The 25,599-nt window shown below is 59.7% G+C and overlaps 1 protein-coding gene across 3 annotated transcripts; it reads right to left on the minus strand.

The window, feature by feature from the left end:
- Positions 1-1,516: 1,516 nt before the first annotated feature.
- GRAMD1A (GRAM domain containing 1A) lies at positions 1,517-23,993 on the minus strand. Of its 3 annotated transcripts, XM_072781500.1 has the most exons (20): positions 20,314-20,336; positions 15,571-15,618; positions 14,436-14,646; positions 14,327-14,347; positions 13,827-13,911; positions 13,610-13,713; positions 13,431-13,526; positions 12,635-12,715; positions 9,531-9,643; positions 9,212-9,362; positions 8,517-8,715; positions 7,466-7,609; positions 5,587-5,705; positions 5,362-5,504; positions 4,691-4,794; positions 4,434-4,607; positions 4,256-4,343; positions 3,218-3,325; positions 3,014-3,134; positions 1,517-1,983 (listed from the first exon to the last, which is right to left on the minus strand). In XM_072781500.1, exons 1-20 carry the CDS (start codon positions 20,319-20,321, stop codon positions 1,891-1,893), a joined length of 2,211 nt encoding a protein of 736 aa, XP_072637601.1. In that variant the 5' UTR covers positions 20,322-20,336; the 3' UTR covers positions 1,517-1,890. The 3 variants fall into 3 exon arrangements, with proteins under 3 accessions (XP_072637601.1, XP_072637592.1, XP_072637608.1); XM_072781491.1 differs by lacking the exons at positions 15,571-15,618; positions 20,314-20,336 and adding an exon at positions 23,713-23,993; XM_072781507.1 differs by lacking the exon at positions 15,571-15,618 and having other exon boundaries at positions 20,314-20,465.
- Between the last annotated feature and the right edge of the window lie 1,606 nt (positions 23,994-25,599).

Raw genomic sequence — 25,599 nt, forward strand, 5'->3', positions numbered from 1 at the left:
GTTTTGGCTGGCTGCTCAAGTCCTGGCCTCCAGTTATGGATAGGGTGAAGTTCCAGATTGCCCGCCACCCCCTGGCCCAGACCCGCTGAGCAAGAGGAACCAGGGTGTGTGACAGGCTCGGGGCAGAGGAACAGGAAGCCAGGGACAATGGACACCTCTGTGGTCTGGGACTCTCTGCCAACACCTCCTGGGCTGTGAAATTGCCCTGCAGAAAATAACTCCCTTGCCGTACCAGGCCCTCCCCCGGGCAGCGAGTGACGGGCAGAGGCAGTGAGCACAGGCCTGAGGCACTGGGCGAGGGCACCTACTCACAGCCCTACAAGCTGGTGTTCACTGAGCACCTACTATGGGCTTGGTGCTCTTCTAAGCACTTTCCTAATATTAACTGTAATTCTTTCTATAGGGCGGGTGTTACCATTATTGCCAATTAACAGGTATGGGAAACTGAGGCGTAGGGTGGCTAACTTGCCATGATCACACAGCTAGAGGAGAGGCTGTGCCACTTGTGGTCCTTCCTGCCTCCATCCAACCCCTCTGTCCAGTCCTCTGTCCCAAGCCATCAGTTGAGAAGTTTCTTCCAGCCTGACCGGGACATGTCAAAGGTCTCTCCTGACCTCTCACTCACTCTGGAACCAGACCAGGGCTGAGAGGGAGACCTGGGTTTGACCAGGACCAGACACCTGGCCTCCTCATTGGTAAGACAGGAGTCCAGATGGCCTCAACCCAGACAGGCCATTGTAGGGTCCTGCAGGGGACAGGACCTTGCATTTAAATGTGGAGAAGCAGGGACCAGGCCCGCGGCTGTTGTCTTCCTGCAGAGTGGCCTCAGACATGTGCCCATCTGCCTACCGCATCTCAGGGGGTCAGGGTGAGACTTAAATGAACACCAGGCCTTGGCACAGAGCCTGGTACACACTTGGTGCTTACTACAGCACTTACTCCCCCACCCCAATTTTTCCATGGTAAGAGTAAGCTTAGTTGAACACTTACTCTGTGCCAGGCCCTGTTACGAGTAGCCACATCTATTAACTCATCTCTCGTAAGAGTGCCTGGCAAAGGGAGATCCTAGGAACTTGATGGAAGTGCAGACTCTCAGCCCACCCCAGACCTGCTGACTCTGAACCCCGGGGGGTGGGGAGGGTCTGGAAGTCTGTTTTTCAACAAGCCCTCGGGGAGACTGTGCGGCAGCTCAAGTTGGAGAACCATTCACTTCTAAGAACCCCGGAGACAGGTGCCACTCTTACGCCCATTGCACAGAAGGGGAAACCAAAGCTCAGAAGGGTTGACCCCAGTTGCATGATTGCTAAGGGTCAGGGGATTTGAACCCAGGCCTCCAGGCACCTAAGTCTGTCCTCACAGCCCCAGCACGGGACCCTGATGACGCAAAGCTCGTGGAAGATGCTGGAGAGTCCCAGATCGTGTTAATGACTCAGCCCCTGAAAATGGACAGATTCCCCCCCTTCAGCACAACCGGAGGCTCCCGCCCGCTCCTAGGGACCCCACAGGCACAGCCACAGCCATTTCCAACCCTTTATTGGGGCTCTGTCACCCCAAATAAATATAATACATTAAACCCAGAGCTGAGGGAATCGTGCACCCCAGAGGCACCCCCCACAACCCCAGCTGGGCAAAATAAGTTAGCGGAAGGGGCCTGCCGTAGGCCGGGCCAGCTCCCTGGCTGGGCAGGCGATGGCAGCTGGACTCGCACACGCTGGTCTAAAGTGCATCTCGGTTCTGTGGTCCCCATGTCTGCGTGGCCCCTGGCTGGGCCTCTGGGAGGGGTGGGCGGGAGGCTCCCGGCGCTCACACCGTGCCAGCAGTGGCCGCCGAGGCTCTGTGTCCATCTGTCCACTGGGAGGGGGGGTTGGCCGCAGGGCTGGGTGTCTGCCCTCAGGAGAAGCTGTCATCGGGCCGTGGCTGGGAGTCGAAGGGGGGGTCTGAGACAGTGATGCCTTGATGCAGCTTCTCCAGCGAGAACTTCATCTGGGAGGAAGGAAAGGGCAGGGTGGGGGGGTGAGCACCCATAGGGGTTCCTGCAGTTGAGGACCTGGGGAGAGACCTGAGGGGCCCTGCCCCCTGCCAAGGTCAGCCGGGGACAACAGGGGAGCCTACTGCACCCAGTGTAACTTCTAAGTTGCGGCCGATGGGAGGAGCCCAGATGGCCCAGGTTCCAGTCACAGCCCTGCTACGCACTGGATGGTCTTGGGCAAGCCCCTCCCCTGCCCCGGTCCCTCAGCTGAAAGGTGGGTCAGTCACAGCCCTGCTCCACAGGGTTAGCTCCGGTTCTGACGGGCAAACATGTAGCACCTGGCACACGGGAAGGCCATTCTCATTCCCCACTGGGTGACCTTGGGCACGTCTGAACTTCTCAGACCTTAGCATCCCTATCTGCTGGACGGCGGGTAACAAGAGCATCCCTCTCACGGGCTGGCCTCGAGGGGCAAATCAGTTGGTCCTTTTAGCCCAGAGAACAGCCCGGCTCAATCTGTCTGTGGTGAACCAATACGAGAAGCTGACTCTGTGCCCTTGGCAATTTAGGAGAGGAAAATCATCAGAATTTCTCTTAACATGGGGAGGCCCTGCCATCCCTCTGAGGGATGGGACCCCAGCCTTAACCCCGCCTGCCCCCAGCCGCTGTCACCGGTTCAGCGATGGACGCGTGAGCCCAGCAGCCGGTGAGAATGAGTTCTTTCCTTTTCAGGTCAGCCTGGAGCTGCTGCTATTGCCTCGGTCAGGGGCGGGAGGGGAGGATGCCCCAAAACAAAGCCAACTCTGGGGGTGAGCAGAGTCAAGAGATGGCGTGGGAGTGGCTGGACTCAGCCATCCCTGAAGTCACACACCGTGGACACTCTTCCTCCAATGAGAGCCGATTCTTTCTTCCATTTTTCCAGCAACCCTGGGAGCTGGGGACTATGAATGGCTTCCTCGTTTTACAGAGGAAGAAACTGAGGCCCAAATGTATCTACCACACGTTGGGATCTGAACACGGGGCCCTGCAGCCCCAGAGCCTCACCTCGTCTAGAAGCTCCACGGAAGCCCGCAGGATCTGCCTCCACTTGTGCACCTCGACGCTGTGGAACTGCTTCTGCAGGGCTAGGATCTCCGCCCACTCCGTGGCCGTCTGGGGGAACTTGCTGGAAGGGAAGCAGGGCCTGAGCAGGGCCGTGGCCTCTCTGGACCTGCCCGAGTTCCCATCCCCTGCAGGCCATCTACTCACCCCTTGGCCAGGGCCAGACTGTGCCAGGACTCGAAGGTGTGGGCCGTCCTCTCCAGGGACCAGAGGCGGTAAAAGAGCAAGACATTGAGGGCGATGAGGACGATGAGGCTGAGGGCAGGGGTCAGAGGTCAGAGTCAGGACACAGATGCTCTCGTAAGTCGGTACCCACACAACCACACCTTGAAGGGGCACCACAATCACCTCCCTTCTCAGAGGACAAGGCTGACTTAGAGAGGGTGACAGACCAGAAGCAGCAGCAAAGTCAAGGGGTCAAATCCAGGCCCATCTGACACCCCCGCCCTCAACTGCCACAGCAGGCCGCCTTGCCGGGAGAGCTGGGGGCTCAGGTAGGGACAAGGGGCTGCAGCTGGGGGTTGAGGTGAGAAGTGAGGGGGGTGCAGGATGCAGGGCCCTACCTCACACAGATCCTGCGGAAGCAGCAACGGAAAGACAAGGAGGTGAGAGCCGCCCAGCCATGAGAGCCCCCCCAGTGCCCCCCAGCACGCCAGGCAGCCCCTCTCTGGCCAGTGCTGGAAAACAGAGGCCCAGAGGGGCTGAGTGAGTGACCTCTGCTTCCCCAGGAAGCCTCCCCCAGCCTCCCCGGCCCGGCCCTGACCCCTAGCTCTCTGGCCTGGCGTCAGGTCTGTTAGTCACTACTGTCCCCAGTGTCACCCAAGTGAGGGTCGGGCACAGAAGACAGGATTGAGATGTGTAAGTGACAGCGCTTCTTTTCCATTGCTCTCCCGGTTCACCTCATTCCACCTCCTTTGGGCGTCAGCTCCCCCAGAAAGCCCTCCTTGCCCCCTGGGTGAGGACAGGCCCCCCTCCGACCTCCCAGAGCCCCCAGGGTCCCCCTCTCCCAGCGGGACAGACTTCTCCACAACAAACGGAGCGGTACAGTCATCTCCGCTAGGCCACGGGGTGAGCCCACGCTCTGGCTTCAGCAGACGCTGGGAGAGGCCAGGCACCTGCCGAGGTCACACAGCCAGAACGCAGACCCGGGCCTGTCTGACCCCAAAGCCCGGGCCCCTTACTCACACAATGCTGATGAGAACCAGGGCGCTGGGGATGCCCGCCCCGGGGCCCTGGTCCACGGATGGTTCCGAGAAGCGCGAGCTGAGGGAACCTGATGGGGAGCACCAAGGAGTCAGACCCGTCCCAGCACACCCACGGCCCCCGCTCCTCCGCCTGCCCTGCCCCGGCCTCAGGGACACACCCGAGGTGTGCATGCCAGCCCGGGCACAGGGGTCGGGGTCCGGGTGCTGGGGCCCGTCGCCGTGACCCCTCCAGCTCAGGGGCCGCTTGCGCCTCCTCAGGCCTGACAGCAATCCTCGGGCATCCTTCCCGCCTTCCTCCAGGGACAGCTTCTCGGCTTTGGCAAGCTCTCGCTCTGTGGACACAAGGGAGGCCTCCGCATGGCTGGACCTAGCCGGGCCACGACCCCGTCCCCGCCCTGGCCGACCTGTCCCCTACCCAGGTGGTGGAAGTAATCCTCAATGCCGCTCCAAGAGTTCTTCTCAATGAGTGACTTCACGAGGCTCCAGGGCTGCTTCCGGTAGCGGATCTCGGAGGACACTCTGGGGTTGGGGGGACAGGGTGAGGGGATCAGGGTCTGACTCCAACCATTCCAAGCGGGTGCTTTCCGTCCATCCATTCAGAGAGGGCCCCTGGTCCCCCACAGACAAACAAGCACCCCTTGGCAAGTGTCCCAGCCTCAGCAATGCCCTCCCACGCCAGCAGCGGAGCCTGCACCTCGCCCCGGACTCTTCCGTCACGCTGCTGTGCCCCAGCTCCACCCGGGGTCCCTGAGACAGCTCTCCACGTCCCAAACGTGAGCTCCTGATCTTCCCCCAAACCCATTCCTCCCCACCTTCCCCCTCCCGGGCAGTGGCAGCCCAGGCCAGACACCTCCGGTTTGCTGTCCCCCCGCTGTCGGGAACAGCACCAGGCACAGAGCACAGCCTCCAGAGCGGACAACAGCTGACCCGAGTCCCTGCGCTCTGCCTTCTACTGTTCCGAGGTCAGAGGCCTCGGGGCCCAACACGTGCGCTCCTCTGCAGGGTGCAAGCAACTGACTTGGGCTGGGGAGAGCGGGGCAGGGACCCCAGGACCCCCAGAGCGCCAGGCGAGGGGCCGCTACCCACCGGAGCCGGGCCTTGTTCCGGGCAAGGCCCAGGATGCAGTAGCGGTGGGCAGTGTAGAAGTAGTCCTGGTACGGGATGCCCTGTGTCAGCACCTCCGAGTCCACCACACAGCCGCCCGCCTGGGGGCCACGCCGGAACAGTGTCTGCGGAGACCAGGGTGCGGGGGTGAGGGCCGCTCCACCCGGGCCGTGCCCCCCACCCCGCCAGCCCCTCTGCCTGGCCCACCTGTGTCTCCACCACCGACGCGCTCTTGGGGCCCAGGGGGTTGCTGATGGGAATGGTATACGTCAGCACTCGGCGCTGGTGGCACTTGTTGTCCCCACTCCAGGGACTCAAGGTCACATCTGCAAGAGGGAGGAACACAATGAGGAGACCATTCTCCAGTCTTCTGCCCGCAGGCCGTGGGAAAGAACTCCAGTTCTCTGGGGACTCGCCCCCAAACCTGCCCTGCTTCTGCACCCCCACCACGTGTCTGGCCCACCTTCCTTCTGGACACCCTAAAACTGCAGGTGTTGGGAATAATCAGAGCTGGGACCTCTCTCTTCCCTACATTCGTCACCCACCCATCCTGGGGCCATCTCGTCCGCTCCTGCAGCCTCAGTTTCCCTCTCTGTACCCGTCCTGGCTTCTCCCCTAAGCCTCCGACCTAGGATCCTGTGACCTCCTGAACACCTTTCCCTTGAAGTTCCCCAGACATCTCATACCCACCAGCTCCCCCACTGGTCTCGGCATTCCCCTAAACCTCCCTTCCTCTCGGGGTCCCGTCGCAGGGGTAGCCCCCCACACACACCCTCCAGGCTTCCCCAGAGCCCTGGGCCCTGCCCTGGACACTCCCTCCCGTGTGTTCACTTGACCTCCTGAGCGTGGCTCCTGGTTCAGCCCATCCCTGCCTGCCCAGGGTCCCACTCCGTCCCCCCGCCCGAGTTTCTGGCGCCAGTCTCCACTGAGGTCCAGGCGTAGCTTCTTAAAGCCAAGCCTGCCCCTGCCCCCAACCTGCCTAGAACACTCCATGGCTCTCCAGGGCCCCGGACAGAATTTGAGTTCCTCAATCTGATGTGCCAGTCCTTCTAGGACGTACGCATGGAACCCCAGGCACGGTCTCACTCATCCTGCAGGGGGTTCTACGGGGTTCATTTCCACCCACATCGATAAAGAAACAGGAAGGGATCCCTGGGTGGCGCAGCGGTTTGGCGCCTGCCTTTGGCCCAGGGTGCGATCCTGGAGACCCAGGATCGAATACCACATCGGGCTCCCGGTGCATGGAGCCTGCTTCTCCCTCTGCCTGTGTCTCTGCCTCTCTCTCTCTCTCTCTCTCTCTCTCTCTCTCTGTGTGTGTGTGTGTGTGACTATCATAAATAAATTTTAAAAAATTAAAAAAAAAAAAAAAAAAGAACAGGAAGACTAGCATCTGACCCACCCCTCGCTGCTTGACGCTCTTCCACAGCCTACTGAGCTCTTCGCCTGGTCCCACGGGAACCCTTCCACATCCCTGGCGCTGTGGCTTCACCTCGCCACACCAGCCACAGAGGCCCGGCCTCAAGGGATCCTCCCAGGGTCCGCCCCTGGCCTCAGGGCCTTTGCAGGTGCCCCGCTGGCCGCCCGGGTTTCCCCTCGTCTCCTTCCCTTTCCCCAGAAGAGTTCCTCCTTCAGGCCTCGTGGTTCCAATCTCACATCCTTCCATCCATCCTTCCATCCTTGTCTGTGACCTGACAGCCCTCTGACGTGCAGAGTCCCAGCCCGCCTGTGACTTGCGCTTCTCTAGATTCTCGAACTCATCTGCCCCGGCCTCTGCAGCAAGTGTGTGATCGCGAGCTTGGGCTTATTAAACGCTCCCGACCTACCGCTGTTCGAGGCTCGTTTCTAGTATCAACTCAGAGTTCTCGGGGGCCGCGGACAGGGCAGGGACTATCATCACACCCCTAATGTACAGATGAGGAAACTGAGGCAGAAAGGCTCAGAGTCCTGCCCGAGGCACTCAGCTAGCTGCGAGGCAGAGGGGTGAGGTCTCCGGGATGTGGCAGCCGCACCAACGCGCAGGGCGATGCCGGCCAGGCCCAGCGTCCTCCCCGCACCCCCGCCCCCGTCACCCGGGGGCCCCCCCGACCTGTGAACTTGCACTGCTGCAGGAAGCCCTGCAGGAAGGGCGAGTCTGAGAAGAGCATCTGCTGCAGCCGCTCTGCGCCCACGTGGAAGACGGAGTTGATGAGGAGGCGGCCGGAGAGGTCGGGAAGCAGGGCGGCCAGGTCAGCTGGGGGGCGAGAGGGGCGCTGGATGGTGCATCCCCCCCAGGGCAGCTCCCGGGTCTCCCCCTGGCGACTGCCCCTCTGCACCCTGGCCTCCCGGGCTGCGGGGGCTGGGGGCGGGCGCTGCCCCGGAGCGCAGCTTGGCCCCCTTCTGCCACAGGGGTGGCTTTGGGGGGGCCTTGCCCCAGGCTCAGCCAGAGCCACCGCGATTGGTTCACGCGGGACACACGCCCAGGGCACCCCGCCCCGTGACCCTGGCCCACACTGATGGGCCCGGGGGTGGGCCTGTGCTCCAAGCTGGGCCAATCAGAGCCCAGCCGAGAGCTCGGGGTGCGGCCCGTGGGAGAAGCTCAGAAGCTCGCTCTCTCCCTGCTAGGCTAGGCTGAGGGGGGCCAGGGGTGCCGAGGGGGCCCGGGCTGGGGCTCCTGGGCCCCCGCGAGAATACAGGCTTCCTGAGAAGGAAGTTGGCACAGGAAAAACGGACACAATAGTAACAAGAGCCACCGCTCAGTGGGCTGAGCACTGCTCGCATATTAACTCCTTTCATTCTCTTAACGGGACCCTGTGGTCCTTAAGGTCTCTTAGCAGGGACCCTATGAAGTGGGTATTAGTATCGCTGCCCCCATTTTTCAGATGAGGAGGATGAGGAGTTAAACAGCCTCCCCAAGTCCCACGGCAGTGTGGCCGGCACTGGGCCCCTGGCTGGGGATCCGGCTTCAGCCTGCGCTCCTCTCCATCCCTGCGCTGCCTGCCCGGCGGAGCTCAGGACAGGTGGCTGCCTCGCCATCTGAATGCCCTACCCGCCCGCCCCTGGAGCTTCCAGTCCCCCGAGCCGGTGAACCCCTTGCTAACGCCAGCCTGGGTGAGGCTGGTCATGGGTAACCCACGGGGAGGACGGGGCCGCCCCCTCACCTTCCTCCCCTGTGGACGAGGAGGAGTTACTGGTGTCTGTCAACACTTCCTCACTGGGCAGGAGATCCAAGGGGCCCAGGGAGGCGGGCCCGTTGGGCGGGGCAGGCTCTGTGCTTGGGGGTTCAGCCACCGGGGTCACTGTCTGGCTGGAGGAGGCGTCTGGCTGGCTGTCTGTCTGCTCCTCCTTGTCCTCCTCTGCCTGCGGAGAAAGGCTCCATCCAGCCCCATCCCACCCCCATTCCAGCCCGAGGCCCCCGTGCACCCACACTGGCCAGACGGATTTGTAGGAAAACCAACGCTGGGGGGGCGTGCTGCAAGGGGCCCTGGGGCTGCCCAGATGAGGGCCCCTTTCGGCCCCACCAGGGTGCCTGGTGCCTGGGTGCCTCTCCTGCCCACCCATCCTTCCATGCCTCCATGCCTCATCGGTCTGTCTTTGTCCATCCACCCTTCCGTCCTCCCATCCATCCAAGTCTTGCTTCTTCTGTCTCAGAGTCTTTTCCTGTCTTCTGCCCTTCTGCCTCTCTCTCTCCCTCGTTCCTTACCCCATCCCTCTGTCCATCTCCTCCCTTACCCCTCCAACCCCCTCTTCTCTGGCCCTCTGGCTGCCCCCTCTCCATCCTGCCCCCCCCCGCCCCGGTCTGTCCCTCTCCCTGACAGCACTCCCCATCCTCCTCTGTCCCCCATCCTGGGCTCACCACGTGGTCTGCATCACTGCTGGCCCGGGAAAGGTTGGGGGTGAGGCGGCCACGGCGCGAACCCACAGGGCTCGGCTCCTGGCTGTTGTCGGCTGCCCCCGAGGGGGTGATGTCACTCAGGGCAATCACATCTCCCACTTCCTTGGGGCTCCTGCGGGGAAAGGGAGGGTTTGGGATCACCGTACCTTTGAACCCCACACACCCTCCTGGTCTCCCAGGCTGGACACCCACCTCGGTCTACCCAGGACTCCAAAAGTTCTGCACACAGCCCCTACGGTCTCCCCCGACCCCAGGAACCAGCCACCAACCTCTGACTCACCCCAGACCGTTCAGCTGCAAGGGGCAGACATAGTCCTCATCCTCACTGGTGAGGCCCAGCTCTGAGCCGTAGCACTGATGCACCAAGTGCCAGAGCTCGCGGGGACTCAGCGTCTGGGCAAGCAGGACATGGGGTTGGCCTCCACTTCACTAGGCCAGAGCCCTTCCATCCCTGTCCCCACTAGCCACCCCCCCACCCCCACCCCCGCCCACTCCCCGGGCTCGCATCCCTGTGGTGTCCACGAGAGGGCAGCACAGTCTCCAGTCCCAGCCCTCACCCAACCCTGCTCCATTCCCCATCACCAGGAGTCAGGGTGCTCAGGACATTCCCCTTAGGTCCTCACAAGAGGTTAGCATTTCCAGATGTACAGAGGAGAAGATGAGGGAGGCCCAGGGAGGGGGGGACATGTGTCTGAGGTTCCACAAGTGGAATAGCTCAGGGATTCAAGCCCAGCCCGACTCCAGAGCCAGGGCTCCCACCCATCTCTGCTGTGCTGCCCCTGTTTTCCCGAGAGTTCCTGGCCAGAGCAGCTGAAGGCTATAATGGAGGAGCATCGTGGAGGAGTAATAACAGTAGCAGGGGAGCCAACCACTGAGCTGTTTCCAAGTGCCAGGCCTTCCTCTAACTCCAACCCATGGGCACACTCACTGAATCTTCCAGAACAATTCTATAAAGTGCTAACATGGTCATTTTAAGGCACAGAGGTGTTCAAGTGGCAGTGGTGAGGTGTGACCCAGGTGGGGGGTGGGGCATGCTGCTCTAGATCTTGGAGCTAACCACTGGGCAAGCTGCCTCATGAGAGCTGACATGACTGAGCACTTAACTCTGCTCCCAGGTCTGGGGGCTATGAAGTAGGAAAGTCCCTGTCTGATGGGGTTCAGTTACTTGCTCCAGGTGGCTCAGCTCCTCAGTGATGGAGCTGGAACTCCAACCCCGGTGGTCTGGCTCCAGGGACTGACCTCGGATGCCTCCTCTGCCTGTACCCTCCTTGGAGGTTCTGACTCTGCACTGTCCCTCTCTCGGGCTCCTGTCTGGCACTTTCGCCCCCCAGGATGGGCATGGCTGGCACTGCCCGCAAGAGGACAGGACATGAGCACAGCACAGCTGGAGGGGCAGGTTTGGCCTTCTGAGGCCAGCAGTAAAGACATCATGCCATGCCTACCTGACATCTATCCTCCCTCCCTCACTCACAGCAGAAACTCAATTTGTTTGGGGTGAAACTCTTCCCCAGCCCTAGAGATAAATTATAACTGGTTTACACCAATTTTTCCATCTTTTCCTTTGCAACTGAGGGTGATTATGCTACCTGGTTCTAGCCAAAGAAACGCAAAGAAAAATTGGTTTAAAGGGGGCTTTCCCTCTCTGATAAAGGAAGGTCCCCTTTCTACCCACCTATTTTCTCCTTCACGTTTGGGACACTTATGTGAGGGAGGGCATGAAGCCTTTGGCCGTAGCCACCATCTTGCAACACGAGGCAACAAGCATGTGGACAAAACATCAATATGTAGAAGGGAGACAGTGTGGGAGAATAAACAAGAGGTGAGGTCCTTATGACATGGGGGGAGCCCTCAAACCCACCCTGGATTGCCTGCCTCCAGACCTCTGGTTAGAGGAGCATCAGTATGATACAGACCCTATGGGCCACGGGTCAGAACCCCACCCTTGCTGAAAACTCTCATGACCACGGGCAAGGCTACCCCTCCATGTTTCACTGGTGAAACATAAGGGTGGTTGTGAAGATAAAGTGAACCAATGCATGTAATGCTCAGAGCAGGGGCTGGCACCCAGGAGCACCCTAAGTATTAGCTATTATTAGGATTCATGGAGTAATTCAGGATCTGTTTGCTTCAACCATGTGTGGTTGAGTTTTCAGTGACTTGCAGCCGACTGTATCCTACTTAGTAAACTCACGCAAACACAGTGGGCAAGGCAGGAGAGCCTGCAGGCTAGCACACCGTAGACCCTGGGAATGCACAGAGTCTAAAAGCCCTTACTCAAAACCTCTGGGGCAAGACATACGTCAAAATTAAGAAGTCTGGGGTTTTAAGAAAGATAATACAGCACCTATACGGTATGTAGTAATATGGTCCCAACAATGATGAATGTGCTATATTCAGTATCCAGTGTAACATATACCACAGGTTCTCCAAGTATGGTCCAAGGAGGATTTCTGGGGGTCCCCAAACCCTCTCTGGAGATCCACAACATCAAAATTATTTTCATAAGTACGGTCAGTGTTACTGACAGTGTCAGACGCTACTTGCCTTTTTCACTTTTATTCTCACACTAGTATATGGTGGAATTTTCCAGAGGCTACGTGACATGTGATGCTGTCTTTTTCTGGTGGCTAATGCAGCATGTGCTCGTGTATTCCCATGTTTAAGAGTTTTCCCCAGTTTCAATTTCTGATCCAGTAAACACTGGTAGATATAACCCACTTAACCAAAGGTTCTTTGGAGTCTACAATCATTTAGAGTATAAAGGGTTCCTGTAGCTACACAGTTTGAGAATCATTGGCTGAATATGCTCTCGGATAGAAACCATAACTTCATGTTGAATTACGATTATGTCTAAGCTTTACCCCAGTCATCCACGTTAACATTTTTTGTCCTGAGGCGTATGGACAGTCAGTCACGTGGAGATAAATGTAGCCTGTGCTGTACAGGAAGCACGTGCAGCCATTCAAGTTCACTTAAATAAAATTAAAGGTGCTGATCTTCAACCCACCCGCTTTTCAAGAGTTCAGTAGGCGCAGATGATCAGGGGCTGCTGTATGCAGACAGCATGGATGGAGAATGCTTTCATCATGGCAGAAAGTTCTATTAGCCAGTGTGGACGTAGACCATAAACAGCCACGTTAGCTCAGGTCAGATTTTGCTACCACACACACAGAGGCACCCCCTCACTGTCAGAGCATTTTTGATTTGTGGAGGTGAATTAAGGGACCACGGCGAGGTGTACGCATGGGCAGGGCCTGGCGCTAGAGCTGCTGGCGGCCCCCTGACGGGTCTATGCCCACGGAGGGGAGCCAAGGGGCCTCCAGTTCTGGCGCCCCCGGTGCCATGAATCCCCGCAGCCCCCCATCCGTTCGCATCCAGACCTACCTTTTCAAGCAGCGCGTTCTGCCACAGGCGAAAGATGAGGAGGAAGCAGCGGTCCCGGGCCCCGAAGGAGGTGAAGAAATGCTGCAGGAGAGAGATTGGGGCGTGAGGGGGCGGAGAACAGGCAGGGCCAGAGGGAGGGGAGGCTCCATCGCCATCCACACTTTGTGCCCCGATCTCCATCCTGATGTATCCACTCCTGCATCCCTTCATTCCCGCCCCAGAATGTTCATCCTGTGAGTCCCCGTGATGAGGAGACGACCCCTGGCCCTGCCCCCAGACGGGCTGTGAGGGGGCTGCCCAGGGCACTCTCCCGGTCTCCTTCGACCAGTGGGGGTGGTCACCTAGTCCACATCTGGCCAATAAAACACAACGGGAAGTCTGCTGTGAAGTCTCCCCACCACTCCCTTCTCCCTTCCTGTCTGAGTCACTGGTGTCAGGCAGCCGTCTTGGGACCACGAGGCAACAATCATCAGGACAGAACGGACAGTCAGGGCAGGCTTCCAAGGAGAGGGGATGCCTGAGTTGACAGATTTATGGGAGGGAGGAATTTTACTATAGATATTACCCCCGAGCAGCTGCATGAGGGGACAGACCAGGGGACTGAGACGAGGGGCTGCTGTCGGGGGTCCAGGTCAGAGGTGGTGGGAGCCTCGGCCAGGCCAGCAGGGTGGCGGGGAAAGAAAGAGAAAGCGAGGGATCTGAGAGCTCGGGGTGCAGAACAAACAGGGCTCGGGGTGGGAGGGACGGCTAGGACCAATGACCCCAGCCCCCCACTCCCCCCAGGCCCTCGGCGCACCTTCTCGCTCTCAGTGCAGATCTGGATGGCATTGGGGATCAGCTTGGCTGTCTTCTCCTTCTTCAGGCACGTCACTTCCTTCAGTTGGATGGAAATCTGAAGACGAGAGGCCCGGTCAGAGGAGGCCCGGCCCGGCCCGGCCCGGCCCCTCCTGGTCCCCCCAACCCCCGCCGGCTCACTGTGGTTTCCCAGCGGAAGATGTTGCTGTAGAAGCAGATCCAGTTCTCAGAGAGGTAGAGGCGGCCCTGGAGGAGGATCTCGCGCTGCAAGGCACAGGAGTAATCTGAGGTGGCCGAGGGGAGAGACAGCAGACACCCGAGTCACACACACGGCCCACGGCCAGGGCGGGCGGGCGAGGCGGGGGGACGGGGACTGGGACCGGGCGGCAGGGCTCACCCACGATGAGGCGTTCGGCCTCTGGGAGTTTGCTGAACAGCTTCCGGAAGTCCTCGTTCCGCTGTTTGTACGTGGGGCTCAGCATCTGGGGGAGGTTGGGAGGGAAGAACCCGGAGGGGGGCTCGCACCCCTGCTCCCGCCCCACAAAGTGCCCGGCAGCCCCTCAGCCCCCCGCCAGCTCTCTGAGGTCTCCTGGGGCCCGGCTCCCGCCCGGCTGCCGCTGCCCCCAACACAGGACTAACGGTGACCGCGGTGCACACAAGCCGGTCCCTGCGCCACCCACCCACCAGCATCACGGGCTCTCAGCGGGTGTCCCCTTCGCCTTGTAAGGCTGGGACAGTTTCCCGGGACACGGGCCCGGAGAAGTTAAGCAATCACTTGAGGTCCCACAGGAAGCAAGCAGCAGCTCAGGGTGGGACCCTAGGGCCGCCGACCGCAGCACCCAATCCCCCGGCCCCCTCCCTCTCCCTGCTCCGGCAAGACCCCTGCCCAACACTTACGCTATACCAGCTCTGCATCTTCTGCAAGAGAAAGGAGCAGAGTCAGAACGAAACCCTAAACTCCCCTGCCCTCCCACCCGTCTCCCCAGCCCGCGGGGCTTGTGGCAACCTTGCTATTGCGGATGAAGTTCCGGCTGCCCAGGCTCTGGGTGCTGGGTGTCCCGGGCCCCCCACCCTTCTCTGAGGAGCTGTCTGACCCCTTCTCCACCATGGTGCCCGGTTCAGGCTCAGGCGGGGGCCGGCTTGAGGGCAAGAGCTGCAGCCGCTTCCGGAGAGACGGGGAGCTGCTTGGAGTGCTCCGGCCGGAATGGGGGGTGGTGCTGGGGGAGAAGAGAAAGAGGGACATGGGGGGGACAGGCTAGGTGTGGGGACAGGCCTTGTTGGGAGGCCCACACAGCAGCCCATCGACCCCCACCTACCCTCTCGCCTCCACCTCTAGCAGCAGGACCCAGTGAGCGAGCAGTTCCCTAATTCCCTGCACCCCAGTGACTTCATCTGTGACCCACGGGTGATAAATAAGTGTCCTCATCTGCTTGTTTGGGCACTTAAAGGAATCAATAGGCATAAGTGCTTCTAGTCGCCCCTGGCATATAGTGAGCTCTCAAGGACACCTGCCATTTTTAAAATTACTAATTCATTTATGAATATTTTTTGAGTAGCCCCTTCCTACTCAGTTGCTTGAGCTAAAAAACCTAAGCATCTGCTTAATTTTTTTGTTTGCTCTTCCTTTCTAACCTGGTAGCCAGTCCCACCTGCTCTATCTCCAAAATCTATTTCCGTCATTTCTATTACACCCCTTTCCCCTGCTCCAGCGCCCCGGCCCGGCCTCCATCCTCCCCTGCTGGACATCCCAGCAGCCTCTCCCTGGGCTCCCTGTCCCCATCCCCGCCCCCCTGCAGTATGTTCCCCACCCGGAGCCACAGGGAGCCTGGGAACCCACTCAGGCTCAGGCCAGGGCCTGCTGGCTCAGAGCCCCTCCTGGCTACACTGCATTCCAGGTAAAGGCCAAATCCTCACCCTGTCACCCAAGGCTCTGGGGTGGCCTGTCCACATCCTCCATTTCAGCCACCCCAGCTTCCTTTTGTCCCTGAGCTCACCAACTGCATTCCCACGTCGAGACCTCTGCACTTCTGTTCCCTCTGCCTGGAATGTCCTTCCGCAGCCCAGCCCAACAGGCTGTCTCGCTTGGCTCAACGTTCCCCTTCCCCTGGGGACCCAGCCCACGAGGCCCACCTCACACTAACCTCAGCTCATCCTGTTGGCCTGTTGATTTGGCCCACTGTGGCCTCCGACTGTGGATTAAGGAAGTTTTAGTTACCACCTTGTCCCCGGCACCCAAAACTGTACCCAGGAGTGAACTCCCAACAAACACCGGAGGCTACACGAGTGATCTGTGCGCCGGCGAGAGCGGGAGCGGCAGAGGGACACCTGCTGGCCCTGTACCAAGACTCGCCCTCGGATTCCCTAGTCCTCGGGCAACCCCGTGCACGTGACAGTATCGCCATCCTGCTTCCCAGAGGAAGCAGCTGGGACCCGAGGCAGCAACCACTTGTTCCAGGACGCAGTGGTTTAGGTCAGGGCAGGGCTCTATCCCGGGGGCCTCCATCTACTCTGGGGTGGAGGTGAGTCCCCGGACGGCTCGGGGCTCCTCAAACTTCCCTCTCTCGCCTCCAAGCTTCAGCACAGGCTATTCCCTCACTGCAGACTGTCCTTGGCCTTCTTCGCCTAGCGAATTCGTGTGCGTCCTCCAGGACGCTTGCCCTCCACCCCTGCCTCCCGGACAGAGCCTCCCTGTGGGCCCCGGGCAGCTCGCACCCTGTCCCTAACCACTCTGCCACCACTCTCTGCCTCTGCTTCCCCATCCCAGCCCTGACTACTTCTGGGCTGTCGCTTGTCCGACGACAGCTCCACTTCCCCCACAGGTCTGTGAGCTCCCCAATGGCAAGCCTTGGTGTTGTCTTGGTCACTGCTCTGTCCCCGGTATTGCTCAGGACAGGACCCAGGGTGGGCATTCATGTCACACTTGTGAAATGAGTTTGTAGAATAAAATAAGTAAATAAATGGTGGTGACCCGGGCCACAGTCATTCCCCCTGGACTACTGCAGCTGCTTCTCTCAGGTCTCCCTGACACCCTTCCCCGGCTCTGCTCCCCACCTGTGGCCAGAGGGGAACTATGAACACCTGAGTCAGGCTGGGGACCCTCCCCCGAGCTGCACCTGCCTCCAGCTAAAAGCCTGGGGCTGGACCCTCTCACCAACCCCTTGCTCACTCTTCTCCAGCCCCTGCCTTGGCTGTTCCCGCCTCCCAAACGCCCTTCCTCCCAGATGTCCAGAGGACTCCCTCGCCTCCTTCACATCAGGGTTCAGTGGACACTTCTCCAAATCGGCTTCCTCTCTATTTAACCCACACTCCCCACCTCTCAATCGCTCTCCCTCATCCTTTTCCACATCAGCACTTCCCCCGCTCGACTTTCTGTAATGTCTCTCCCCACCCTCCGCAGGGAAGGGGCTGCTCCAGGAGCATTTGCTCTTGTGGGCTGAGAACCTGGAATCAATTAGGTGTGAGCTTTGCCCAGCCCTCGGCAACCCCCAGCCGCTCACTCCCTGCGTGACTTTGGGCAAGTGTCTGCACCTGGGCCTCATTTTCTGCCTGACTGTAATGGCAATAACAGCATCCGCCTCACAGGGTTGTCTGGGGGGGAAAGTGAGGTAATAATACACAGATGATCCTTGAACAACATGGGTTTGAACTGCGTGGGTCCACTTCTACGGGAACTTTATCCGATAAATACGGTACCATATTGTAAACGTATTTTCTTTGTGATTTTAATAGTTTTTTTTTCCAGATGGCTTTATTGTAAGAATATAGTATATGATACAGAGAGTATCCTCCCCCCAAAAATATGTTAATCAACTGTTTATGTCATCAGCAAAGCTTTTGGTCAACAGCAAACTGTTAGTAGCTAAGTTCTGGGGGAGTTAAAAGTCACACACCAGTTTTCACTGCACGGCAGCTCCGCGTCCCTCACCCCCACGTTGTTCAATGTCAACTGCACGGAAAGCCCAGCACGTGGAAGGCCCCCTGGTTTGATTAACCGGGGCCGTCGGACAACGGAGGACAAGGCCCCGCCACTGCCCCTGTGTTCAAGATGCAAAGGCGACCCTGACAGGTATCACACCAACACCTCGCCTGGGGCTCAGAGCCCGAGCTGACCCCAAGCTCCATCATTCACTCACTAAATACTCATTAACCGCGCGTGAGCAAAGCGGATACCATCCACCTGCAGGGACCTGACACCCCAGCTGGGGAACAGGGACGATGCGCAAGAGAACGTGTAAATGGAGATGCGGACCTCAGACACTGGTCATTGCTATAAAGCGGCCCGAGCAGCGTGGGCAGACCCGGAACCCCTGGGACCCGCTGCAGACCTCCAGACTCTGAACCTGGGGGCGGGCCCGGGAGGCTGAAGCACGTTCAAGTTTAAGGGCCAAGGAAACAAAGGAAGGCTAAGTGGGCACAGGGCACACCTGAGCTGAGCCCCAGGACCAAGAGCAGCTCTGCCAAAGGACAGGGGAAGACTGTTTTAGGGACAGGGGCTTGCAGTTCAGGGACAGGACTGAGCCTGGCAGGCCTGAGGAGTGAGGTGGGCAGCGGGGTAGGGGAAGGCAGACAGGAGGGCACAGGCCCCCCTCCGGCCCTGTAGCCCTGGTCAGGAGTTTGGGTTTCACCCTGAGGGCACTGGTGAGCTACAGAAGGGTTCTGAAGGAGGAGGTGACCACATTCCCCACCCCACCCCCACCCCAGCCTCATCATCTCACCTCTCTGGGCTAAAATGCAGACCTGTCCTACTCTCCCACAGCCACAGGTCTAGGGGAGGGTTGCCTAAGGACAGGCCCCATAACACACAGACAGGGCAGGGTTCCTGCTCCCAGATAGTGCTCCTCTGTAGGAGGAAGAGGAAGTGCCAGAGAGCGGCACAGCCCTGAGGCTGCCCAAGCAGGCAGGCTGCGGCACAGGGAAGGGAGGGGCCGGTTGTGGCTGAGGACCGTTATGGGGGGCAGGGACTCGGAAGAAAACAGGGTTTTGCCACCGCAGACACCTCTCTTGGGACTTCCTGGGCCTAACCAGGCCCAGCGCTCCCTCTGGTCAAAGAGGGCAGCTGCACACCTACATGTGTACTAAAGGGAAACGTGGTGTGGGTTGCACACAGCCAGTATCACAGGCAAACGGTACTTCCCCCACTGTTACAAGTCCCCCCCCCCACTCCATCCCCACACAGCGGTGGTATCGCGGGTGTGCTACTCTCACACGCAGAGCCACAGAGTTCTAGCATAATTACAAGTATGCTACAGCCCCAAGGTCCCAGAGGTTACACGCACATGCCTGTCCACGCTGCACACATGCAGCTGCAGCGGGTCACGGAAACCACAGAAAGCTCCACAAAATTCCATTCACACGTATGGCCACAAGAAGGTCTCAGAGAAGAGGTGAAAGCAAATCATGTTCCAGAGGGAGAGCCATACAACTAAAAGAGCGGCCACAGAGGAACTCAGCCAACGCAGGTACAAGGTAGGTAAACTTAAGCCAGGCCTCCTGGCGTTCACCACCTGGCGGGGAAGACCTAGTGAAGGCCTGCTCTGATGTGGCAAGCGACGGAGGCGTCAGCTGTTGTGGCCGCGGGAGAACCTGGACGCTCACAGAGCCATGAAGGAAGGACCCAGGAGGTCATGGACACATCTTAACACAGTGGCCCGGTATTGAAATAATGCGTGGGACATGCTTTATAAACTCCCACAGAGGAGGAGTGTCAGTCGTTACTGTTCCAAAGAGTCAAGGGTCTCAGGAAAGAAGGAAAAAACGTCCCGGGCCCACTAGGAGCCACAAGGGATCTCTCTCCCTCTTGCTTTCACACACACAAAAGCCCTGAGGGGCTCAGCTGCGCGCGCACACAGACACACACACACACACACACACACAGAAGCCCAGGCACATACAAAACTGTCACGTATGGATACACACAGGAACTTTCACACACAGATGTAATCGGAAGTAAATTACAGGCACAACCCCAGGGGGTTCCAGCCATATCCGCCAGGCCCCAGACACAGTGTCACAGATGCACGCACGCAGGTAACTAACTTAAATTTGCGCCAGGCATGAATGTGTTCCAAGGTAAATTACAGAGACGGAGGGTAAGAGCTGTTAACACCACGTATACACACCAAGTCACAACTGGACACACAGGCAACTTAGTGACACCTTAGAGCCACCGATGGAAACAGAGGTAATTTTTACAGACGTGCACACACAGCCAGGGAGGATCACAGCTGCCTGTGCACTAGGAGACCTAGACACATGCATACACACACCAAAGTCACAACCAGACATGCATGGTCTGATGGGATGGGATAACACATCCACGCTTCTACAGCCGTGGAAGGTCACAGACACACACACGCAGGGCCCCCAGACACAGGCAGAGTCGCAACCAAACCTCCTCAAGGAATTTACAGTAACACATGGAGTCACAGATGGAGTTTGACGTAAATTACACACGCGGCCAGACAGGATGCACAGCGGGAACACAGACTCGCACACACACACTTCCAAGACACCTACAATTCACACTCGAAAACGTTCGCGGCCCAGACGGGGGGTGGGAGCTCAGTCCCGGCCCAGCACCCGGAATTCAGGCCGAGGCCAGGCGGCCACGAGCCCCCCCGCAGCAGCTCCCGCGGACGAGGCGGCCCCGAGGGGGCCCGGGCCGGGAGGCGGCTGCGCCCCGGCCTGCCCCGGGCTCCGTGGCCTGGGCGCGGGCAGCGGGGGTCGTGCGCGCCGCCGAGCACCCGGAGCCCCGCCCGCCCGCCGCGGCCCGCTAGGCCGGCGCCCTCCCCGCAGGCCCGCGCCCCCCGCCCCGCCCCGCCCCCACCCCAGCGCCGAGCGCCGAGCCCCGGCCCCGCCGCGCCGCCCTCCCGCCCCGTCCTTACTCGAACATGGATGCGGCGGCGGGCGCGCCGGCCTCAGGGCAGGGCCGGCCGAGCGGGGCTGGGCTGAGCTGGGCGTCCCCGCGGGGCACCTGCCGGGCCTGCCGAGGCCGCCGCCCGCCGCCCGCCGCGCGCCGCCCGCACAAAGGCCGGAGCCGGAGCCGCGGGAGCCGCCGCAGCGTCAGCGCAGCCCCCGCCCCGCCCCGCCCCCGCCCCGCCGCGTCACGGCGCCGCCCCCGCCCGCGCGGGAAGGGGGGCTGCGCGGCGCCCGGGAGGGCCCTGGGTCCGGGGGCGGGGGGCGGGGCCCAGCCCTGAGCGGCGAGCGAGTTAGAGACGCGGGGCCGGGGCGGGGCGGGGCGGGGCGGGGGGGCGGTTAGAGACCCGGGGCCGCCCGAGACGCCGAAACGCGAGAGAGGAAGGGGCCAGAGCCGGAGACCGAGACGGACGGAGGCGGGAGCGAGCCGAGGAGACGGAAGCCCAGCACGAGGCCCGGGCACGGGCTGCGCCCCCTCCGCGTCCCGGAGCGGGTCTGCGGCCCAGCGCGCCCCCGAGGGCGGGACGGAGGTTGTGGGGGGCGAGGGCGGGGGCTGCGAGCCCCGAGGAAGCGCCGCTGGCGGGAATGGGGCGCGGCCCGGAGGCCGCCTCCGCCTCGCAGCGGTTTCCACACCCCGCAGGGCTGGACCCAGGGAGCCCTCCCGGGCCCTCAGCCGAGCTGGGACCTTGGGCGCGTCACCCCCGCCCCGGCGGCCCCACCGCCTGGCGCTAAAGGGCTTTCCCACGGGACGGCGCGGGGTGGCGGCGGCAGCCCCCCTGCAGCTGGGGAAGCCCCGTCTCGCGGCCGGGAAGGGACTTGGCCCAGGTCGCGCCCGGGGTAGGCCGCGGAGCTGGACGCCCCCCCCGCGGGGGCTCAGGGTCGGTGTGGACTGTGGACGCGAGCCTGAAACGCCGGAATGTGAGCCCCGCCCCAGTCCTGGCTCGTTACCCCCGCGCGGAGACGCCCCCCGCCCCTCCCCACGGCATGGGCATGCTGTCCCCACCTCTTAGAGAAAACGCCATTCCTATCCCTCTCCCCACCTTTGCAGCACCCCCGCCCCCCAGAAACCCCACTCCACTTCTCCGTTCTGGGGGACGGCGGGCCCCAAACTCCATCTTTCCAGACCCCTCTGTTTCCCTCACAACCACATCCAAAGTCTCAGCAATCCGTGTACGTTCCACCCCTAAAATCTCTCCAGGATCTAAACTTTTGGCCCCCACTGCCCCCTGTGCTGGACACCACGACAGCGACTTGACTGCTTCTCAGCCTCCTGCAGTCAGTCTGCGCCCCACCTGCAGCCAGAAGGAACCTAGGAACCCCTGAGTTAGGTCAGGGCCCTCCTGCCTCCCAGCCCTCAGGTGGCTCCATCTCAAGCCAGGTAAAAGCCAAGTCCTCACCTACTTGGTCCAGGGGGCTCTAGTGTGGCCCTCGTCCCCATTCTGGCTTCCCCTCCTCCCTGTCCCCTTTTTGCATTCCCTTGGGCCGCCCAGCCTCCCTGCTGTTCCTCTAACTCACCAGACACATTCCCGCCCCTGGGACTTTGAGCTTGGGGTTCCCTCTGCATAGAAGTCCTCTGGGGCCTTAGAGAGGCCCTGCTGCCGTCATCTCCCTCCCCTCACAGTTCTCTTGTCTCCATACAGACGACCCTTGAACAACATGGGTTTGAACTGTGTGGGTCCATCTATACACGGATTTTTTTTTTTTAACAATTCAGTACTGCACATGTATTTTGTCTTCCGTATGATTTTCTTAGAAACGTTTTCTTTTCTCTGGCTTACTTTATTGTGTATAATACAGATAACATACAAAATATGTGTTAACACCTATTTAGGTTTAACACACGTTTGTGTTACAGGTAAGCTTTCCGGCCAACAGTAGGCTAATAGCTGTTAATAACAGCTAAGTTAATTTTTTATTTTTTATCTTTTTTATTTATTTTTTAACAGCTGAGTTTAGAGTCAAAAGTCACACTTGGATTTCTGACTGCACGTGTGTGTGGGGGGGTCCGTGCCTCCTAACCCCCACGTCGCTCAAGGGTCAACTGTACTTCTCTTTGCCTGTTTCCTGTTTTGAAATACTTGTAGAATTTTAATTAGAGAATATTTCTTTCAAACAGGAAAGAAAGAAAATGGTCAGCCCCACCACCCATATCCAACAGATGTGGACATTTCGCCATTTTCATTTCAGATCTTTTTTTTTTTTTTCTTTTTTAAAACAAACTTTTACAGGCACAAAGGCCCAATTCCCGATCCCTCCTCTCTCTGCTCCTGCCCCCAAGATACCCACTGCCCTGAAGCCGGTGTGGGTGCCTGCTGTGCACTTTTCCATTCAGGATGCAGCCACCACAATATACCCTATTGTTGGATGTCTTTTAAAAGATACACAATTAGGCTCCTACTGTATCATTTTGCAACTTATGTTTCTCCATCATCATTATTTGCTGAGGCTTCTCCACTCTGATATACAGAGCCCTATTTCATAAACCTTAACTCTTATCTGGTGTCCATTGTTGGAAGAAACCCTGGACCTGGATATTTCTATTCAGGGCTAGTATGATTCTTTCTTTCCCCCTGCAGCCTCGAACCTTCGACTCCTGTCTCCTTGTGCCAGAGGCAGCATTTCTTTGCAGAAGTTTTGCTTACATGTTGTTGTGGGGTTTTTTCGAGATTTTATTTATTTATTCATGAGAGACACACACACAGAGAGAGAGGCAGAGACACAGGCAGAGGGAGAAGCAGGACGGGGAGCCTGGTGCAGGACTCGATCCCGGGACCCCAGGATCACGTGCTGAGCCAAAGGCAGACGCTCAACCTCTGAGCTGCCCAAGTGTCCCCATTTCTTTGTTCTTTTCTTTCTTTTTTTCTTTTATCCCTTTTTTTCTTCCCATGAACTGCAGCAAGACGTACCTTCTACACTGGCCTCTAGTACAATATATGTAATATATATGTGACATGTAGAAATATATGTAATGTCACAAAAGTCAGGAAACCACCCTTATTCACTACCTCATACACTGTATTTTCAATTCTATCCTATTTCTGTTTGGAAAAAGTGCTGATCGCAACACACTACTTTGGTTTCATGGCCCTTAAAGGGTCACGATGCAGTCTGTAAACCCCTGGGTGTGCCCAAGGGGTGTCCCCTCCCCCCTAAGGAGGCCTCGCTCAGGAGAGCAGAGAGCTCGGAGCCACTTGTCCCAGCGCAGTTCCCAGTTGCCTCTTTCTCCTTCTGCGTCTCCTTCACAACTGCCCGTCAGGCCCCACTGCAGCTGCCCTCCAGCTCCCGCACCTGGACGGCGTCAGCCACCCTCAAGCATGAGTCCCTAGAGAGGGAGAGCACCTCATTTTTTGCCCCGACCCCCGGCTGACCTGTCCCGGGGTCGACTCTCCGGGTCTGGGGTCCTCGGCAGCTGTAGGCGCTGGGGGGTTGGGGTGCCAGGGGGTGACTCTCCGTCACTGCATGGTGTTATGTGAATGGAGGGCACCTCCAGAAGCCTCCAGGGCTCAGGGGCCAGGCCGTCCGCCCTGCGACCCTGTGGGGGCTGGCTCTGCCACTCGGCTGGGGGCCCTGATGCGCCCGGGTCGCCCCCCTCGGCTGATGGGGGCCAAGGTGGCTGGGGCAGGAGCTGGGCCATGGCGGGGAGGGCTCCACCTGCTGGTCCGGGGCCTTGGATAACGGCACAGTCTCTGGGGGAGAAAAAGAGAGGTGAAGGGGGAGGCCCCCCTCCAGCCCCGCCCCTCACCACGGCCCCACCGCTCCCCTGAGGGTCAGGGCCATCTGGTCCCCTTGTGCCCCTGACTGAGACTCAGTTTCCTCTCCTGGAAACTGGGGATCCTAGTGCCCACGTCCTCCGGCGGCTGGGCGGCGTCAGAGCGCCCTGGCAGGTGGGGGGCCCGGCCCAGCGCCCGCACATGCTAAGTGCTCGGGAACAGATCTCGCCCCTGGGTTGGGGGTTCGTCTGAGCGCTCACGATGGGGCCAGGCCCCGGGGTTCCTGTGCACCAGCGGCCCTCGCTCCCTTCCACACACACCAGGCCAGGAAGGAGCCAGGCCTGAGGGGCCCCGGGGAGACGGTCCGGGATTTCCCTTCCCTGTTTGCCCAGCAATCGCCTCTCCCAAAGCAAACAGAGGGAGGGTGGCCGCTGGGGCCTCCTCAGCTGGGAGGAAGCCAGGCTCTTTCTCCACCGTGGCCGTCATATTACAGGCCACCTGGGTCAGGGGACATCAAATCAGTGTCTGTCCACACAGCAGAACGCAGAAAGGGCTGCCCAGGGAATAGGGAAGGGGGACCCGGGGGACCCAGGGGACCCAGAGAGGGCTTCCCCTGGCTTGTGGAAGGGACCCTGACCCTGACCGGCCAGGCCCGGGCCCGGGCCCCAGGCTCATTCCCAGGCACCCCAACATCCATACCTTATGGTTTCCTCTGCCTTCTGTCCCTACAGGGTTCGGACTTCCAGGGTAAGGACAGGAGACCAGGCCCGTCCCTGCCCCCAGGAGTCCTGGCTGGACCAAAGAGTCACAACCTTGCGGCCAGAATAGCATGTCCGGCTGGAGTCGTGTTCCCCTCTGACCAGCTGTTCCTGGGAGAAGAGATGGAGTGGGGGTGGGGGCGCCCACACCGCACGGGAGGCTGAAGTCAGCCCTCTTGCCTGTCCCCTCTTGACCACCCTAGGTCTCTACTGGCCCATCTCTCCTGTTGCTCAGCCTCCAGCCACGATGCAGCTTCTGTCCGTCCCCACCATTCCCCCAGAACTGCTCCTCCAAGCCCAGGGTCACCCCCAAGTGACCAAACCTGGGACACTTTCTAGTCCTCCTCATCCTTCCCTGCTCCTAGAAGCCACAACCTGGGAGACCCGTCTTCCTTCTGGGAGGTTCTCTCTGCCTCTGAGATGCCCCAGTTTCTGGCTCTCCCCCTACCCCACTGGCAGCACCAGCTCAGCTTTCTGTGCGCAACTCTCTCCCCTACTTGGTCTGTGTGGGAACTGGTAACCCCATGGCTTAGGTCTGGGCACTTTTCTCTTACTTTCCCATTTTTATCACATAATGATTGACACATACTAAAAAGTGTCTGTGTCATAGACTTGAGTTATAAAGCATGACAATAAGGTGAACCCCATAGCCCCCCACCCAATTTGGGTGCATCACTGGTGAGTACCCCTGTGACTGCCCTGCACCCTGCCCACGCCACCCCACTTCCCTTCCAGAACTCTCCATCACCTCTCACTTGACAGTTATCATTCCCTCGCGTTGTTAACA

This window comes from Canis lupus, chromosome 1 (genome assembly GCF_048164855.1).
Source record: "Canis lupus baileyi chromosome 1, mCanLup2.hap1, whole genome shotgun sequence".
NCBI classification, from domain to species: domain Eukaryota; kingdom Metazoa; phylum Chordata; class Mammalia; order Carnivora; family Canidae; genus Canis; species Canis lupus.

Excerpts from the sequence above, each read along its gene's own strand:
- GRAMD1A (XM_072781491.1), bottom strand. The coding sequence starts at position 23,978 with ATGGCCCAGCTCCTGCCCCAGCCACCTTGGCCCCCATCAGCCGAGGGG. Across the intron at positions 9,363-9,530 it reads TTGCAGCTGAACGGTCTGGG|GAGCCCCAAGGAAGTGGGAG; the intron begins GTGAGTCAGAGG and ends CTTTCCCCGCAG. Across the intron at positions 4,344-4,433 it reads GGCTGGCATGCACACCTCGG|GTTCCCTCAGCTCGCGCTTC; the intron begins GTGTGTCCCTGA and ends GCTCCCCATCAG.